The 20,348-nt window shown below is 31.8% G+C and overlaps 1 protein-coding gene across 2 annotated transcripts; it reads right to left on the reverse strand.

Annotated features, from left to right (window-relative positions):
• Positions 1-15,800: 15,800 nt before the first annotated feature.
• On the reverse strand, positions 15,801-19,273 carry LOC147500592 (coiled-coil protein (DUF572)). Of its 2 annotated transcripts, none has more exons than XM_086562186.1 (8): positions 18,981-19,273; positions 18,750-18,899; positions 18,537-18,671; positions 18,363-18,428; positions 17,794-17,844; positions 17,575-17,679; positions 16,863-16,944; positions 15,801-16,249 (listed from the first exon to the last, which is right to left on the reverse strand). In XM_086562186.1, the coding sequence occupies exons 1-8, from the start codon at positions 19,176-19,178 to the stop codon at positions 16,050-16,052; spliced, it is 987 nt and encodes a 328-aa protein (XP_086418312.1). In that variant the 5' UTR covers positions 19,179-19,273; the 3' UTR covers positions 15,801-16,049. The 2 variants fall into 2 exon arrangements, with proteins under 2 accessions (XP_086418312.1, XP_086418311.1); XM_086562185.1 differs by having other exon boundaries at positions 15,854-16,258.
• Positions 19,274-20,348: the final 1,075 nt, after the last annotated feature.

The following is a 20,348-nucleotide window of genomic DNA, read 5'->3' on the forward strand; positions in this document are numbered from 1 at the left end:
AATGAATGACTCAACAATAGGTATTGGTGGGGAAATACGAGATGCAGATGGAGAAATCTTACTAGCCTACGCTGGAGAAGGGGGCATGAGATCTGTATTATACCAGGAACTCCAAGGGATTCTTTATGGTTTGCAAGGTTGCACATTGCTTGGGAAAAAGGAGATTGTGGCAGCATCTGACTCTCAAAGTGCCATCAATATTCTAAAGGGAACATAACCACCACCTTTGTATTGTATGAATACAGTCCTAGCTATTAAAAGGCTAACACTGGGATTATGTATTTCGTACATACATGTCTACATATAAACAAATAGGGTATCTGACTACCTAGCCAGCATGTTTAATGGTGAGAGATGTACCTTCTTTATACCTCCATTGGATGAGAAACTCACTATGTATGCCAAAGAGGATAATGAAGGAAAAAATTTCATGAGATTTTAATGGCAGGTCAGGGTCTACTTCAACCCTAAACTATGTTCTAAAAAAAAACTTGGCCCGAAAGGCTGAACACGTTTAGAAATTCTAATTTTGTTCGTGGTGAAATTTAGATTAAAATAGTACTAGATATGGCAAACACCCTTAGGCGTTGTGGGTTTCTTAGGTTTGTGAAATTTAACATCACTGCCAATGAAAAAGTAGTGACAAGCCAGATCAAACAAGACATGTTTTCAAGCTCTCAATCGACGTCATCGTGGACATCTTCTCCAGATTAGCTCTCAAAAACATATGCCAATGCAGATGTGTTTGCAAAACGTTGTATGATTTAGTCCTTGACCCACGTTTGGGTTGCGTTGATTTTGCTAAACATGCTCACCCTTGCTTTACTGTTTTTTTACATGATTGATTTTGAATGCTTTAATAATCTAGAAACGTCAGCAATAGCCTATCATCGTGAATTTAAGGATTTTGGAAAATATTTTTCACCACATGATTATGAATTAGTTGGTTCAGTTAACAGCTTGATTTGTTTTGGCCCATGCATATTACCCTAATGCCATTATTACATACAAGCTTTTGAACCGTCCTACGAACGGGTGTCGTTATATTAAATTATTTTAAAAAATATTAGCAACTATTCATAGCTATGAGATATGAAAATTATATTAATCACTTGTTTAAATTTCTTGTACCACTCTCCATTAAAAGAAAGCACCAAATCTTGGTAAAACCCATCGATTTATTTTTGTTGTTATGTTTAATAATAGAAGTTTGATTAAAATTTTGTGAGATTGCTCAATGTGGCGAAGATGATATTGAAGCTACTTAAATGGCAAGGCATTCTCAATTATAATAAAATAATTATAATAAACACTATTTAAAAACAAAACTATACTTGTTGAGATATTATATTCTCCCTATATATAATACAACTATGTTTCAAGGTTAGTTCAATACATTTGCATCAAGTTTCTAATTTTACGTTAATTATTCTTTGAGGCTAGTTCAATGTATGTAGTTGGATCTAGTTTCCGATTTCCGATTAATTATTCTTTGAGGTTAATTCAATGTAGTTGTATCAAGTTTTTGATTTCCCGTTAATTATTATTTAAGGTTAGTTTAGTACAGTTGCACCAAGTTTACGATTTCCCGTTAGTTATTCATTAAAGTTAATTTAGTGCAGTTCCATCTAGTTTTCAATGTTTTGTTAATAACTCTTTGAGATTAATTAATTGCATTTGCATCAAGGTTCCAAATTTCTATTAATTACTCTTTGAGGTTAAGTTTAATACATTTGCATCTAGTTTCTGATTTCCGTTAATTATTTTTCGAAGTTAGTTCGCATCTAGCTTCCAATCAATTTGTGGTTATTTATGCTTTTAGGGTAGTTCGATGTAGTTACATCCGGTTTCCGATTTCTAGTTAACTATTTTTTAAGGTTATTTTAATGCATTTGCATCTAGTTTCTGATTTTTCGTTAAATATTCATTAAGGATATTACATCTAATTTCTGATTTCCCGGCCTGTTACTTAATATATGATTTTAGTTTAATGCAGTTACATCCAGTTTTCGATTTTCCGTTAATTATTCTTTGAGGTTAGTTCAATGCAGTTGCATCCAATTTCTGATTTTTCATTAATTATTTTTTGAGGTTAGTTTAATGCATTTGTAGCAAGTTTTCGATTTTCTGTTAATTATTTTTTTAAGTTTGTTCAATGCAGTTGCATCAAATTTATGATTTCTCGTTAATTATTCATTGAGGTTAGTTCAGTGCATTTGCATCCATTTTTTTATGTTTTTATATTCGTTAATTAGTCTTTAGATTAGTTCATTACATTTGCATCCAGTTTTCGATTTTTAATTAATAACTATGTGAAGTTAGTTCAATACATCTGCATCTAGTTTATGATTTATGATTATTTATGCTTTGAGGTTTTAATTAGTTCAATGCAATTTCATCCGGTTTCTGATTTCCCATTAACTATTCTTTGAGGTTATTTTAATGCATTTGCATGTAGTTTCTGATTTCCCGTCAATTATTCTATGAGGTTAGTTCAATGCAGTTGCATTTGGTTTTGGATTTCCTGTTAATTATATTTTGAGGTTAGTTCAATGCATTTGAATCCAGTTTATGATTCATCGTTAATTATTATTTGAGGTTTGTTTGATGTATTTTTGCATACTGTTTCCGATTTACCGTTAAATATTTTTCAAGAATTTGCATCCAATTTCTAATTTCTCATTAGCTATTCTCTGACATTAGTTTAATACAATTGCATTCAGTTTCCGATTTCTAGTTAATTACTTTTTGAGTTTAGTTTATTGCATTTGCATAAAGTTTTCGATTTTCCGTTAATTACTCTTTGAGCTCAGTTAAATGTATTTGAATCCAGTTTTCGATTTCCTTTTAATTATCCAATGTGGTGTGTAATACCAACTTTTTACTTATCCATCTGTAGTGTCCTTGCAAACATGACATAAAAATAAATTATTCTTGATTTACTATATTGGATCATCAAAGATTATCCAGTTCCCGATTTTCCGTTAATTATTCTTTAAATTATATATCTGACTCACTATGTGGGATCTTCAAAGATTATCTACGAACGGGTCCTGTCATATTAATTATTCTGAAAAATATATTCAACTATATATGCATAACTATTATATACAGATATTATATTGCTCACTCATCCAAATTTCTTATAACATGAAAACCTCAAGTACTCTCTATTAAAAAAAAAAAAAACTCACCATTGATAAAGCCCTTCAACTTCATTTGTTGTTTAATAATAGAAGTTTGATTGAAGTTTTATGAAATTGTCTAATAAGATAAAGTTCATATTGAAGCTACTTGAATAGCAAGGTGTTCCCAATTATACGAAAAAAGATTAGATAAACATCGTTTTAAATGCAAAACTATACTTATCGAGACATTCCCACAACATATAACACAACTATATTTTGAGGTTAGTTCAATGCATTTGCATCCAATTTCTGATTTTATGTTATTTATTTTTTGAGGTTAGTTCGATGCAGTTGCATCCAGTTTTCGATTTCTTGTTAATTATTATTTACTGTAGTTTAATGCATTTGCATCCAATTTTCAATTTACTACTAATTATTCTTCGAGCTCAGTTCAATGCATTTGCATCCAGTTTCCGATTTTCCGTTAATCATTTTTTTAGATTAGTTTAATACATTTGCATCCGGCCAGTTTTCGATTTCTCGTTTATTATTCGATGAGGTTGTATTTGTATCTAGTTTCTGATTTACCGTTAATTATTGTTTGAGGTTAGTTCAATGAATTTGCATCCAATTTCTGCTTTTCCGTTAATTATTTCTTGAGGTTAGTTCAATGCATTTGTATCAAATTTATTTTTTGAAATTAGTTTAGTGTAGTTGCATCCGGTTTTCGATTTCTCGTTAATTATTTGTAAATATTAGTTTCACGTATTTGCATCCTGTTTCCAATTTATAGTTATTTTTTTAGGTTAGTTCAATACAGTTGCATCCAGTTTTCGTTTTCCCGGTAATTTAATCTCTGAGGGTTAGTTCAATGAATTTGCATCCAGTTTCCGATTTTTCGATAATTATTTGTTGGTGTTAGTTTGATGTATGTGCATTCAAGTTTTGATTTTCTGTTATTTATTCTTTGAGGTTAGTTTAATACATTTGTATCAATATTCTGATTGTCCATTAATTAATTTTTAAGATTAGTTTAATGCTTGCATGTGCATCCAATTTCCGATTTCTTGTTAAATATTATTTGAGGTTAGTTCGATGTATTTGCATCTAGTTTTCTGTTTTTCATTAATTGTTCTTTGACGTTAGTTTCATGCAGTATTATATATATTTGAAAATATTTGTTATTATATTTTTTTTCCAGTTGCTATTATATATTTTGTGTTATTTTTTGTATAATTTAATTTTTCATATGTAATTTGTTTTGGTTTGGTTTGGTATATAATTTATTTAAGCCTAACGTCTACTTTAACTAAATCAATAGTTATATAATTTATTTAAGCCAACGTCCGTTTTAACTGAATCTCGTTATTCCTCTAAAATTGGAAATTATAAAATTCATAAATTTAATTAGAATATGTCGTAATTATTGTGGCCTATGGTTTTTGAAATCTTTAACTATGATTAAATTTTACACCTCAAATTGATTCAACTTTATTTGTTAGACCCATATATATTGTGCATACAATACAATTTTATTTGTTTTTGGTATACACTATTACTTATTTTATGATTAGTTTTTTTTTTTTTCCCAGTCACATGTGTGGTTAACAAATGCATAAAGTAAATGTTCAAGAAACTCAATTTATTTTTTTCATTTGTTCTTTCGTAGTTTCATTATCATTTTCTAGAAATAAACTTTGTTATGTTAAACTTCACCTGAGATTAGTGTGAAAACTATTCTTTGTGGCATAAGGGTTTTAGGAAAATCGTTTTTGGTTGAAAATATTGTTTTTTGTAATTTACTTATTTTTTTTTAGGTTAGTTCAATACAGTTGCATCCAGTTTCCGATTTCTCGATAATTTAATCTCTGAGGGTTAGTTCAATGCATTTGCATCAAGTTTCCGATTTTTCGACAATTATTTGTTGGTGTTAGTTTGATGTATTTGCATCCAAGTTTTGATTTTCCGTTAATTATTTTTTGAGGTTAGTTTAATGCAGTTGTATCAATATTCTAATTATCCATTAATTAATTTTTTAGATTAGTTTATTAGTTTAATGTTTGCATGTGCATCCAATTTTCGATTTTCTGTTAAATATTATTTGAGGTTAGTTCAATGTATTTGCATCTAGTTTTCTGTTTCTCGGTAATTGTTCTTTGACGTTAGTTTCATACAGTATTATATATATATGAAAATATTTGTTATTACTGGGGGGTTTTTTTTTTTCCCAATTGCTATTATATATTTTGTGATGTTATTTTTTATATAATTTAATTTTCCAAATATAATTTATTTTGGTTTGGTTTGGTTTGGTATATAATTTATTTAAGCCCAACGTCTATTTTAACTAAATCAATAGTTATATAATTTATTTAAGCCAAAGTCCGTTTTAACTGAATCTCGTTATTCCGCTAAAATTGGAAATTATAAAATTTATAAATTTAATTAGAATATATCGTAATTATTGTGGCATGTGGTTTTTGAAATCCTTAACTATGACTAAATTTTACACCTCAAATTGATTCAACTTTATTTGTTATGCCCATATATATATTGCATACAATACAATTTTATTTGTTTTTGGTGTACACTATTACTTATTTTATGATTAGTTTACCTTTTTTTTCCCTTTTTTCCAGTTACATGTGTGGTTAACAAATTCATAAAGTAAATGTTTAAGCAACTTAATTCATTTTTTCATTTGTTCTTTCATTGTTTCATTATCATTTTCTAGTAAGAAACTTTGTTATGTTAAACTTCATCTGAGATTAGTGTGAAAACTATTCTTTGTGGCGTAAGGGTTTTAGGAAAATCGTTTTTGGTTGAAAATATTATTTTTTGCAATTTAGTTTTTTTTTTTTTTTTTAATTAGCTATATTGTTTAAAAAAGTTGGACATTCTGTGAATCTCTAGATGAGATTGTTTATTTATTTATATCCTACTTTTTCATAATTAGTAATAGAGTTTAGAAAAAATTAGAGTCTCTAGAGTGCTCCAAAAAATAGATTGATGAGGGTATAACTATAATATATATCTAAAGATTTTTTTTTTTTTTTTTTTTTTTTTTTTCCGTAATTAGAGTTTAGAAAAAGTTGGAGACTCTATGAAGCCTTGAAAAATAGAGCCAAGAGGGTATAGCTATAATATATATGTAAGGATATATATATATATATATATATATCCAATCCCATTTATAGGAGATTGTATTGTTATGCCTGAACTGGAGGAATCAAATAATGACCATAACTTTCCGATTGCATCTGGCTTTGGTTTTGATGAGGGACGGAGCCAAGATTCTAAGCCAGAGGGTGTAAGATTATGTGGACACCCCACCCTACCCCATCATAAAAAAGAAGTATGCAATTTTTTATTTTTTTTTTTTATTTTTTTGTCATAATGTCTAAACAATAAAAATCAATAAAATTATGCATTTATTTCAATTCATAAAACTAGAATGCATTGACTACTAAGAATTGAATCACTTAAGTCATTAATTGATATTAATATGTCTATATATATATCTACATAATCTAGTCCACAAGTCTACAATAATTCGACAAATTGTTAATTTCATATAATATTATAAGTTTATATAACCCTACTATCATATGGAGAAAACTATAAAAGATTAACATTGAAAGTAAAAAGTTACCTTGTTTTATTATTATTATTTTTTGTTTTGTTTTGTTTTTTGTTTATTTTTTTAAGTGAAAATTTTATTGATAATGATAATGAGTTTTACAAATAATTAGGACAAGCGTGCAACGACAAATTACGCCACAAGTCATTTCTGAATTTGTTTTTTGTTTTTTTTAGTTGAGGTCAGCCGCTTGTTTTAAGAATTGTGAGTGAAAGGAAGAGCTTAGGCTTATTATAAGTGATTAGAATTTGTTATAAGTGATTTGAATTGACTATTTGTTTAATCTCATTAACCCATCAAACATTTAAAGGGCATTTGTCCCTTTGACTATTTGTTTTAATCGGTCGGATTAACCAAATCAAACATTTAAAGACACATTTGTCCCAAATGGATATTTGAGTGGAAAACTTTTTTTTTTGATTCGGATATTCAAACCAAAATGATAAATGACCCGGTGAAATGAGTTTTTAAAATGATCATAAATGATATAAAATAAATAATTTTTTTTTTGCTAAACACAAAAACAAGATATACAAATAAAAAGACATAATGAATGGCAAAAATAGAAACCATATTTTTATTATGTAAAAAAAAAAGTAATAAAATGCATATCTTATTTTGGAACTTTAAATTTATAATGAAATTTTTGGAGGAAAATTTAAGACTAAAAATTTTTTGATTAGGCCCAAACGGTTCGGGTACATACTTAATCGAGAACCAATTTGGGGATTTTTGTCCAATAGTGGACCGCTTTTATTGGTTCGGACGGATCGGTATCGGGTTCTTACCCGACCCATTGCCAGCCCTACTCTTTAGTGGTTTTATACTCAAAATAAATGATAAATGATAAATGATAAATATAATTTTGTAAGGGCAAAAAAATAAGTAAAGAAAATGTTGGTTTATTGAAATTTTTTTATTAGTTTTTTTGTGAAATTTTTGGGGGTGCGGTAGTGGAAGTTTGTTAAAAAGAGTCACAAATAGTAACTCTTGAAACGTAATGAGAAACTAACGACGGAAAGAAAAGAATCACAAATAGTAATTTCTTCTTAAGGAAAATAGGGGAAAAAAAAGTAAGTACCTTGCCGAGTGACGAGAGATTGTATGGTAAGTTTATATTTATATAGATCAAGAGCAATCCGAGTTCGTATAGAAAACGAATCCAAATTCTACACGGATAAGTCTAGGCTTTTGTGTGGGTTTCTATCACTTGGGCGTTTAAGAGCTTCACGGGGCCTTTTACTTTTTGTTTATATTGGGGCCTTGTCACAGCCCGAATTTCTAAACAATAACAAAGTGAATATTTGAAATATAAAAAATCTCAAACATCACTAGGTTCACTTGTTTAAAACCCAGACTATGACGGAAGATACTACACATACAAAACCCTAACAGCCATGTCATAAAAGAAACAACATAAATTAAAAATAATCCCAATAATTATCCGCCATTGCTTTATTAAGATATCATTCGTCCAAATAAAACGTCAAACCAACTCTCAAAATAAAATTCCTCACTACCAGGTTCTCATGCCATGAAAAAGGTAAACTACATTATTACATCCTTCCAATAAAGAATCAGACCTAAAAGAAAACTAACGGACTGCTCCAGGCACGAATCCCAATCACACGCCAGCGGTTCCATCGCCTTCCACTGTGTTCTAAGAACACACCCACGCTAACAAAACAAAGCAAACATGGGTCAAACAAAATGGAATTTCTTTGGTATGAGTAGACTAACCACATATAAACATTCAAATCTTTTCTTATCCAACTAACACTTTAACTCTATCATAACCTAATCATTCTCAGCTGGGAAGAAAGGTAGTTCCGTCATCTCAACCGGCATAGTTTCTTCCCAAGCAAAACTTCCATTATATTAACTCATTTTAATAACTCGTTTTAATATCTAAATACTTGAATTAATACTTACCAATATCCATTGTTGTATTAGGGTAGGACCGCGTCCCTGCACAAAATATTATTAAGTCCTACCCTCCTACAAAAGAAAGTTAGAACTTGTATATATAACATATGTAGATATCCTATATGTATTCAAAGGTAAACCCAACACGCTCGCATAATCAAATCAATTTCTCTTATAAATTAATCAATTACTTTTCTTATACACCCACCCTTTAGTACCTACTCCACGATTTGCACTCCACACATTTGCCAAATCACACATTCCTGTGTGCCTCTCTCCCACCGAATACCACAATATCATAGCCATCTCTGGGCTTTCATACACATATTTCACAGCCTCTTTGGGCACAAAAACTCAGGTCATTCATGACACATTCAATGAACACCTTAGGTCATTCCCGCCACATTCAAGGAATACCTATCATATCACTAACGGGCCATTCATGGCACATTCAATGAATGCCCCGGTCATTCGCCACATTCAAGGAATACCCAATCCTACATTCCCATTACACTCAAGGAATACAACTAACTCCGCAAGGCTTAATACCTTAGTTCCTCTTTTAGGGGGGTCCAAACCATCCGGTCATTCAAACCAATGAATCCGGTCATTCATGGACATTCAATGAATACCCTTATATAACGCTTAACGGGCCATTTATGGCACATTCAATAAATGCCCACCTAACATATGACTTCATCACCATATAAAAACTCAATTCCAAAACTTGAGGCGTGGAGAGTTCTAAAAGGGTGCGGTAAATTTTGTTTACGCATTATTGAACTTTATTGTATATATTATTTCAGAGAACGAAGGAATACCTTGATTCAAGTATTTTTGGTTTACGCGTTATTAATTTCATGGATATATAAATGTCATAACGTTGTGTATCGTAAAAGACTGAAAAATCACAAAGCAGTAAATACACGTACACAAATATATTTATAAAGGTCTTAGCCTAAGTCAAACATGCTAATAGTCCTAGACTTATCCTAATAGACCGAATCATAATTTTATGAAAAAGTCAAATTTTTGGGTCAACTGGTCAAAGTCAACCCTGGTCAAAGTCAAAGTCAAAGTCCACTCGTCAATCAAAGTCGAGTCCACTCGGTCGTCAGTCAAAGTCAGAGTCCACAAACTCTTCTAACCCAAAGGCCCAAAAATAAAATCCAAAGGTTTTAACATACGAGCCCATCACGATTTGGCCCAAGCCCAAATCGTGATACACTGTTCATCTCCTTCCTCACCAAAACTTCCACCAGCGCCTCCACCGCTTTACAGACACCACCGGTCATCCATATCTAAAACAAACCCAGCGGTTTTCATCCCCACAAAAACCCCTACACACCTATCCTAACAATTCATGATTTCATCATACTGCAGAAATCGCATCCCACGCCATTAACGCTCCGGTGAAAGCTTCACCATCATTCAAACAACAGCCAACCACACCGAAACCACTCGGTTTCCATCCTCAACTAAAACCCCACAAAAACCAAACAACAAAACATTCAAACAACCCATTACAAATCAGGACGGTTTGGGGGTCTTGGTCGAACGCCATTAATGGCTGTTTCAAGGCTTCCCCCTCACCCAATCAACCCAAACACCAATCATATAAGTTCAATGGTAACACAACAGTTAACATCACCATACAATATATACCAACCCAACAACAGAAAAGTTCAGTAAAACTATACAGGACCGAATTCTAATGAAAAACAAGAAGAGGGCGTTTTGGGTGGGTTCAAGGTTTTGACAACCTCCGAACCCACAACTCTCCATCCAACCAATTCCTGAATACATAAATTATCCAGTTTGTTCATAGCCAGCAATCACTTTAGATTTATTCCAAGTTATATATTAAGTTTACACTACACAGTATATCGTATTGGCTAAATAAAGCATCATGTGAACAGTACCTCGTATCACAAAATCGATGGTAAACAAAAATAAAATGTAAAATATGCACTCACTGTTATAAACCCGAACAACTTTCCAAAGCGAAAACCCCAAAGACTAAGAAGTCGATTTGTCGTAAACCGGGACGATCTTTCTTGTTCAACCACCACTTTTTTTTTTTTTCTTAGTAAAACTCTCTTTTTTTTTTCTAAAACTCTCGTTTTGTTTTTTCCCTAAAAACTCTACGTGAGAAACCCCTATTTTCTAGTTTTTAAAACCTCCCCGAAAAACAAGGGTTTTAAACCTATCTACTTACTTACGGGCTTTTATCCAAAACTACTGGATATCTTATCTCTGTTTTATTTATTTACATTATTATTATTATTATTAATAGTAATATTATTATAGGAAAAGAAATTAAAAGACGGGGTGTTATAGGCCTATACAAAGCCTTAAACAGCATAGGCCTAGGGCCGACCCTAGGAGAAGTTTATATATAACAACAAATTCCTAATCAGAGGACCAAGAAATGAGACTCAGCCCCCTTGGTTCTAACTCGGTTGAGTATAAAACTCCCTTCTATCGACCTATACGGCGCAATTTTTGACGAATAATTTCCGTATCGAATTTTTACCGTCCACGAATTTACTAGCTATGCCGCCATACCACATAACCTCCATATTATTTAAGTCTCATTAAATAACTTCTCTGTTTTTGTTTAAAAAGAGATAAAATCTGGTATGTTTTTATTTCCCATTTTATCTTATTTCCTTTTTTACTCTTTTGGGATTGAAAATTTCCTGTCACCTGACAGACTATATGTAAATGTATTTTTACGTAGTTATATATATATTAAACTATATTTACATAGTCACTGGAGCTATGAAAACTTATATTTATATAGTAACTTGATCTATGAAAATTTAAATTTAATTAGAATAGTGTGTTTACAAGTTTACAAATAAACAAAAAACTTATGCATGATAAATTGTTTTCACATAGCATTTATTTGAAATTGACCAATCTAACATCTGACATAACGAACTCATGTAATTCTAGACGACCTTTTAAAATGTATTCTTACATAGTAGATTACTACAACTGATATCCGACATAACTTATTTATGTAAATTTAAATTTATACAGTAACTTGACTTATGAAAAATTAAATTTTCATAGAGAAAACAGGTCGATCATAATTTATGCAAAATTATTTGAAATGAACAATAACGAAAAGAGATTTCATCTTTGAATTGAAAAAAACTTGACTTTCATATTCGAAGAGATTTCATCTTTGAATTGAAAAAGTAGACAAATCTCAAATATGGTTTTGAGTGGAAGAAACAAAATTTTCAAATCTTAATATTGTTTTCTCAAATCTGATTTGTTTGGTTGGAGAACAATAAATTTCAAGAGAAATTGATTGAGAGAAAGAATGGAATAATTTCATATTTGAAAAAAAACAAAAGGATGAGAGAAAGTGAGAAAAGAAGAAGAAATAGGATAGTGGTGTAATTTTCAATTAATTTGTTATTGTAATTTTCAGATTTGTTATTGTAATTTTCTAGGCAATTAGTTATGTGATAGTGGAGCCTTTCTAATCTCAAGGGTGCCTGGGGCGGTCACACCCCTTATATCCATCTATGGTTTTGATTTTGTTCATAATGAATACAAGGTGATTCGGGTACTGTTTCAGAACTTGAGCAACTCTTTAAATGCTTTTGACGGGGTTGAGACGTTCATGACATGAATCAGTGTAGTGTGGTTTTAAATGGATGTTTTCATTGGCCGGGTAACTAATTTGGGAGTTTTCGAATTCCTTATTGTTGCTTTTAATATTTAACGTATTCCCAATGCCTGCTAAGACTGGGTTTCACATTACGGAGTTGATGGTATTAAGTGAAGGCCTTTGATTTTTTGGTACTTGTATATATCTTGGTGAGGCAAAGATGTGGGTTATGAAAGATTACGGAGTATAGTGCTCTTGGGCAAAGAAATATTCTATAAAGATGGAAGTTTTCCATGGTGTTTGGCACAAGGGTCATGAAGTGATAGAGCTAACGAACCACGTCCTCTTGCTGAAAAACACAAGTGAAGAACTTGGTTATTATAAACTTAAAGAGAGAGGATATTTAACTGTATTAGAATCTTTGTTAGCAATTCGCCGAATTATTCGCGAATCGAATTTTTGAAGGGCAAAACGTATAATACTTCCGAATGTTTGAAAGATTTGCAATAATTCGCGATTTTTTGCCTTGAAACGAATAATGCGGATTTTGTCGAATTTTTGAAAAATTCGGCTTAAAAATTCGGCTCCAAAAATTTAAAAAAAAAATGAAAATTTGGTTATGTTTTTGTTATTTTTTATGTCCTTTATCTCACTTTAAGTCCCTATTTTTACATTTTTAGTGATAAATTAATCTAAAAACTTTGCTTTTATATATTTTTGGCAATATTTAAATTATCATGTCATGGTGTGTATGTATTTTGAAATTTGAACGGTAATTTCAATCCAAGAAAAAAAAATGAAGGAACCTATGTGGACTATTCAATTGGTTTCAATATTTTTGTAGCTAAATTGTTTAGATATGTTTGTTATTTTATAAAGAATGACAACTATTATTAATATTTACTAACATAACATTACGAATTTTTTACTTCTAAATTTTTGCAACCAAACGTTTAAAACAAGTATTAATTAAACACCGCATAATTGCCATATTGTGAATATTTGACCGTACTGTTTTTTTGAATCACCGAATAATTCTCGAATTATTCCCGTATCGAATTTTTGCCGTATCCCGAATTGGTAACAAGGATTATAATACATTCTCTCCAGGGAGAATTATTAACAAACAGAAAATTAGGCTAGAGGAATTAGTTATAAATATTTAGTAGTCATAAGACTCCTCTTAAAAAAAATTATAATTTAATACTCCAATTTGGCCAGAATATGGAACTGACCATTTGTTACCCAACTTTACTAGGAATAGACGAAAATATCCTCACTTGGAAACAAGCATAACCGACTATCTACCCAGTAACGTAGTGGGATGCAAAACAAAAATTTGAATTTCACACAAAAATTTCACTTATAATCACTTGCCTTTACATATAATGAAAAAACTAAAAATATTATGCCTCCAATATTTTGTGGAGGCATTTGACACTAGTCGTTAAGTCTAAACCCCAAACCACTAGACACTAAACCCAAAATCTTTATAAACTAGACCCTAAGCCTAAACCCTAAACTTTAAGACACTAAACCCTAACCCCTATAAACTAGACCCTAAGCCTAAACCCTAAACCTTAAAACACTAAACCCTAACCCCTATCAACTAGACCATAAGCCTAAACCCTAAACCAACCCGTTGCATTTAATAGTAGTTAATCAAACCCACAAAATAAATAATCAAATGCATTTTGTATCTGCATTTTAAAATGCGTGGTGTGTATGCATTTTAAAATGTATAAGTTTATAACGTAGTGCATCTGCATTTTAAAATATATAAGTTTATAACATGGTGCATCTGCATTTTAAAATGTATACGTTTATAACGTGGTGCATCTGCATTTTAAAATGTTTGCATTCAGTAAAACGTTTTTCATAGAATCTGCAAGTGTATCCATACAATTCAAAACCACTGATTTTAAGATTAAGATGGGGGATTTATAAACCTATAAAATAAGGGGAGAGTCATGTGCATCAAAACTGACATAACAAACATCAGAGATACAAGGTGTTGAGGAAAAGTACAGTCAAGTAAAAGAAAAAAAATACACCATTAATACTATTGATAATCACAAACCGAAACTGTTGAACATCAACCAGGTAAAAGTAAGGTGTTCTCCTACACCTTCCATAAAAAATTACACACTCCCACAACTTTGTCAAAGTAAATTCACATTTTATAACTCTGTATAATTCTATGCCCAAACAAAGGGTAATGCAAAGGAATTTAATAAACTCACACACACAAATGTAGTTTTTCAAACAATTTTTTTCCATTCATGATTCTTGATCGCTCCTACAAACCATTAAATCTGTATCAGCGAGCTCGAACTTCCGATGTGAACCAAAGAAAAATTAGGATCTGAGATATCATTGTGGGTTTCATTGCTGCCTCTACTGCAGGACATTTGTTCATTGCTCTCTAAACAGTGTTTTGCTCATTAGATGATCATGAATTGTTTTGGCTCATGGATTAGCATCATGCGTTTTTAATAAGAGATTAAATTGAGAGGAGATTAAAAGAATGATGATTGCATAAACTAAAAAAATATATGTAAAGAAGAAGAACAAAAAATAAATTAAGGGCGGTTATTTATCTGCTAAGTAGTTATTTTGCAAGGGCGAAAAAGTAAAAAAATTATCTCAAAAAATCACAGGTGGCTGGCTGGTCTCGAGTCAAAAGCCCAAATTCTAATAATTTTCTATAAAACAATACTTATGCCATGCCGATGAAAAGAAATTAGGGGTATTAAAACCCAAAAAATTTATTAGTCTGGATTTTAAGTTTTTTTTCTTAAACCAAGCTCTCTAGCACAATTTCTTGTATTATCAAAAGTTCAACTACCAACATTTCTAAGTGGGAGCCTCTTGTGATCTTGTCACCCAAGAATGTTCGTTGTCATATTTAAAGAATATTGAAGAATTACCAGAGGACAATGATCTTGTCACCCAAGAATGTTGGTTGTCATATTTAAAGAATATTGAAGAATTACCAGAGGACAATGATCTTGTCACCCAAGAATGTTGGTTGTCATATTTAAAGAATATTGAAAAATTACCAGAACAATGAATGGCATTGGAGTTGCAGCATGGATTTTTATTTTTGTGTGATGACATTGCTGGTATCGTCTTGCTCTTGGATTAGAACATTAGAGTTCCTAACTTCCAGTTGCAATAGAAGTTTCCATCTTGATATTTCACGGACATTCTGTTGCTTGAAACTTAGACTGACATAAAACTAGTTGATTTAGAGCTAAAGCATTGATTCGAAGAGGGAAGTCGAGCACAACCACCACCACCCCCCCAACACACACACAGTCCCTATCTTCAGTCAATGGAAGCAGCTGATTTAGCATTGGTATTGTAATTCCCTAGCCAATTTGTATCAGACATCACCATTTGAATGGATTACGGACTACAAGATCCAATCCATAGTTAATAAAAACAAAAAGAAAAGTCAAAGTTCAGCTGCTTAACATCAAAACTTTGCCTATCCAGTCCATAATTAATAAAAAGAAAAAGAAAAGTCAAAGTTCAGCTGCTTAACATCAAAACTTTGCCACAAGGTGCAAGCTTGGATACAATTTCGGCCAAGTGCACCAGTAACAATTTGAACTGTACTTTCTGATTGTGCAGGAGTTAAAAGTACAGTATTTTTTCTCTTCCCTTTTGCTTGGAAGGAAAAAAAAATATACAAATTCAAAGAGTTATACATTAGAAATCAATCTTCATCACTACCATAATCTTGGCCAAGAGCCTGTAACGTTGCGTTTGCCTTGATGATATGGGATTCCTTCTCTTGATTCTTTCCTTCTCCTGGCCTGTCTTCAGCATCTGCCACAGAAGGCTTCTTGACAACTGAGATTGATATAAAAGGAGACTTAACAATGAATTTTGCATTCTTTGAACACTTGGCACCATCTGAAATTGTTGTTCCAACAAAAGCACTTCTGTTAGCAGGAACGAAATACAGCTTTCCTGAGTATTAATTAATCACTAAAAGATGCTCTATAATGCATGAGGGATTTTTCATGCACCATGCTAGGGATTGTTTACTTCAACCACGTATATCTTGATCAAACCATTGACCTTTACTAGAAATATCATGATCAAAATTTGAGAAATGGCCCTAAAAAATGTCTCCTCATACCACTTTGGACCATCTGATCCTATGGATATCTGAACCAACCCACATATGCACCAAAGTCTAAAAGCCAGACTTAAACAGATCATATATAGATCACAAATATATATATTTTTTTAAATTGACAAATTTATTTTAAAACAACCGCAGAAAAATGCTTATATATCATACAGGGGAAAAGATGCAGGAAGCTCATTTTGGAGTATACGTCCTCGGTCCTCCAAGAGACAAGGTCGTGGAAGCTAAAAGAAATTGGTTAAAAATAATTCGTAAACATTGATGCTGAATTTAAAACCAAGTCACCAAATTTCGAGGAAGGATGCTGGAAATTAAATTAAAGTTACTTCAACAAAATTATCAGATGAAATATAATCAAAAGGAAGAGTATACCTTTATCTTTGGATGCGTCGAAAATACTGTTTTTGCTCAAAAAATCTGTTGGGTTCCCATGGTCTATTGAAATTTTTGCCCTCTGCAAGAACAAACATTAAGAATTTTTCAGACGTTGAATCAGCATCTCGTTATCTTAGAATTGAAAATTTGCACATACAATAAAAGATAGCATACGTATATGTATAGATCTTCAGGTACATATGCGTACATGCATGATCCCCATTCAACCAGATAAAACCAAAAAAAACAAATGAAACACATCATATTAAGTCTTAATCCAAGACGACGCCTGGAGGGAAGGCCAAACAGATAAAGATGGATAGGTTCCCATTAGCATCAACTGTTTCCACAGTTGAGCTAATGTCTCAACTTATATATCAATCCAAAGATTCAAATCATAAGCAGTAAGCAAAAACAAAATTGTTGCAAAAAGAGAACCTTGTGGTGGGAGACCGGGAGTCCCTATAATCCCTTCTTGTGAAGCTGTTTTGTTGGGTAAATGGGAATGGACATGAAGGGGAACTGTAGTAGGCCGTAGGCTATGACACCCAGATACGGGTACGAGGTACAACACAACTTTTTAAAATTTAGGATATGGGTACGGCTTATATATATTTTATATAAAAATTATAATTTTACTTGGAATAGAGCAAGCATAAAAAATTTGATTGTCAAAGGATTAAACTCATCAAACACCCTACAAGCATACCTTGGCATTGGAATTTCTTGGTTCATCATCATTAGTTGTTAAATCCAAATCTTCATCTTCTTCAATCTCATCATCATCAATCCGTCGAATGATAGTTCTTGGAACCTACATCAAAATAATATGATTTAGTGGGATGTATGATTGACAACACCTTTTTTGTCAATGAAGTCGCAAAAACAAAACAGAAGCAGAACGGAAGTGTATGTGAAATACACTTACCTGAAATAGTGCTTTCACAAGAGCTTCATCCTCTTCATACAACTTTTTCTCCTGTCAAATGCATAAACATGTCAACATTCTAGAAAAATCTAGTACAAACACATCAGCTCCAAGTAAAAATCTAGAAAAAGGAATTTAGACCCATAATAATGTCACTTGCTAAGAATGTTTTTTTCACCTGCAGCTAGATACAGATTTGTGTTTTCTTTGAAAGAAAAAAAAGTGTACATTTCATATGATAAAGACTTAAGGGTGTTTAAACGACGATTACGTGTATGATGCAATGGAACCACGACTCTCAATGTAAAGTCTCTTGTCTTTATCATTGACAGTCGATTTTACGTTGCACCCATGCGCTCGCAATAAGCTTTGACTAATCCAAAGAATGCCTACTTACACATTCTTAGTGGCAATTAAAGCATTCATGAAACTCAGAAGTAGGTGTTGCATTTTAAGCCAATTGATTTAGCGTTTTAAGTTCACTGTAAAGTTCAAGTACATTGATCAATCATTCCACATTATTATGATTAACATCATAAAATGAGTTTACAAAAAAAAAAACATATTACCTTCTCCTCGGCAGTGCGTTTCAAGGCCTCAAGCATCTCATCAGCACTCACACCAGCATGTCTAGACTGAAAAACAACAAAATACCAAAAAAATAATATAAATCGCGTGTTCAACATCAAGATTATGCTAAATCCTCCTATGAAAAAAAATCACTAAAATGTTTTAGCACCTACCTTCATAGACTTCATTTCATCTAGAGCGGCAAGTATGTCCATCTCTCTTTTAGAATCCAAGGTTCTGTTTTCCAATGATTTCATGGCATCCCCCATTTCTTCACCGTCCCGTTTTCTCTGTTCTTTGTCTGCTGCCTGAAAGAAAATATACATACAGCCTTAGCAATCAATTCTTCAATTACTTTAATAAAACTCATAAACAAATTGTTTTACCTCATCCTCTGCACGCCAAGGCTCAAAGTTGCGGGTAGCACCTGACTCAACAACATAGTCTGAATTCTGCGGGTCAGTCTTCATAGTCAGTTCAGCTGAGCATTTGGTGCATTTGAAGTAGAACCTGAATATTTGAATTCCCAAATATGTCTGCAATTAAAAAAAAACTACAGGATTAGTAAATAAGCATTTTTTTTAAACTTGATAGAAAGAAAAAACTTAAAACTTTACCTCGCCAAGAACATCTTCTTTTCTGGAATTGAATTTAGTGCCTTTATAAATGTAATTACCACAAGTATTACATCTAATACTCATCGGAAGCATCATTCGTACTTTGATCTGCTGATTCTTAGGTTGACGTCTTCTTGGAAGTTTTGCTGGATCGAAATCCGGTGGGAAATATTTGTTCAATACTTTTCTTTCTCCCATCTTTCTTCTTCTCTCTCTAAAACTTTTAGAATTTCAAATACAGAGATGATGAGAATTTGAGTGGAGCTCCCGCGAACCCTAGATTGAATACAGAGATGAAAATGAGGAGGGAGAGGTATTTTATAGGCAAGGAGGAATTTGGAGTTTTACCCACCGGGTTAACCCGAATTTATGACCCACACCCGTGTAAGAGTTTGTATATATAGAGAGGCCCATTTTAGTTTGCATGTTTGTTTGACACATGCCATATATTGATGTTTGCATGTTTGTTGCACATATGTATAATGATGTGTGCATGTGTGGTATACACATGTATAGTAGTGTTTGCATGTGTGTTATGCACATGTATACATATGCATGTATAGTGTTTGCATATGTGTTATATACATGCATAATGAGGTTTATGTGTGATATACACATGCATAGTGGTGTTTGCATGTGTGTTATACATATGCATAATGGTGTGTGCATGTATGTTCGTATACACATGCATCGTGGTGTACGTGTTGCATGTGTGTTGTACACATGTATAGTGGTTTTTGCATATGTATCGAATTACTACTCCAAACTTAAAAATATCATCGATGACAATAATATCAAAATCGATATAAATCACACAATTGATTAACACAAAATTCGAGAATTTGAAAAAGAAATTCAATTGTTGTTCAATTGCTTGTCTAACCGGTGCCGAAATCGATTTAATTATTCTTCATCAATTATCAATAATTTATAATTGAAAAGTGAGAAGAGTGTTTGTCATAAGAGAATAAAATGTTTTCTTATAACTTAAATCACTAATTACAACACATAAATAAACTAACTCAAATATGAAAACAACTAGATCTCAACAAAAATTACAAATTTCTAGTTGGAGTTTTTTTTTGCTAGATGGAGAAGAAGATAAATGTTTTTTCATATCTTAAATCACTAATCACAATTTCACAACACACAAATCAACTAACTGAAAGATGGAAACAATTAGATCTAAAAAGTATTTTACAAATTTATAGTTGGAGTTTTTTTATATGAATTTAGGGCCAAACACATAAATTGTCCAATAATTTTGGTTTTAGGCCTTGTTGACCAATAATTACGGTTTTAGGACAAAAACGGGTTGACATCAACATCTATCATTAATAATTTCGCTATAAGGACATTTTCGGGTTG

The sequence above is a fragment of the Coptis chinensis genome, chromosome 5 (assembly GCF_015680905.1).
Source record: "Coptis chinensis isolate HL-2020 chromosome 5, ASM1568090v1, whole genome shotgun sequence".
Lineage (NCBI taxonomy): Eukaryota > Viridiplantae > Streptophyta > Magnoliopsida > Ranunculales > Ranunculaceae > Coptis > Coptis chinensis.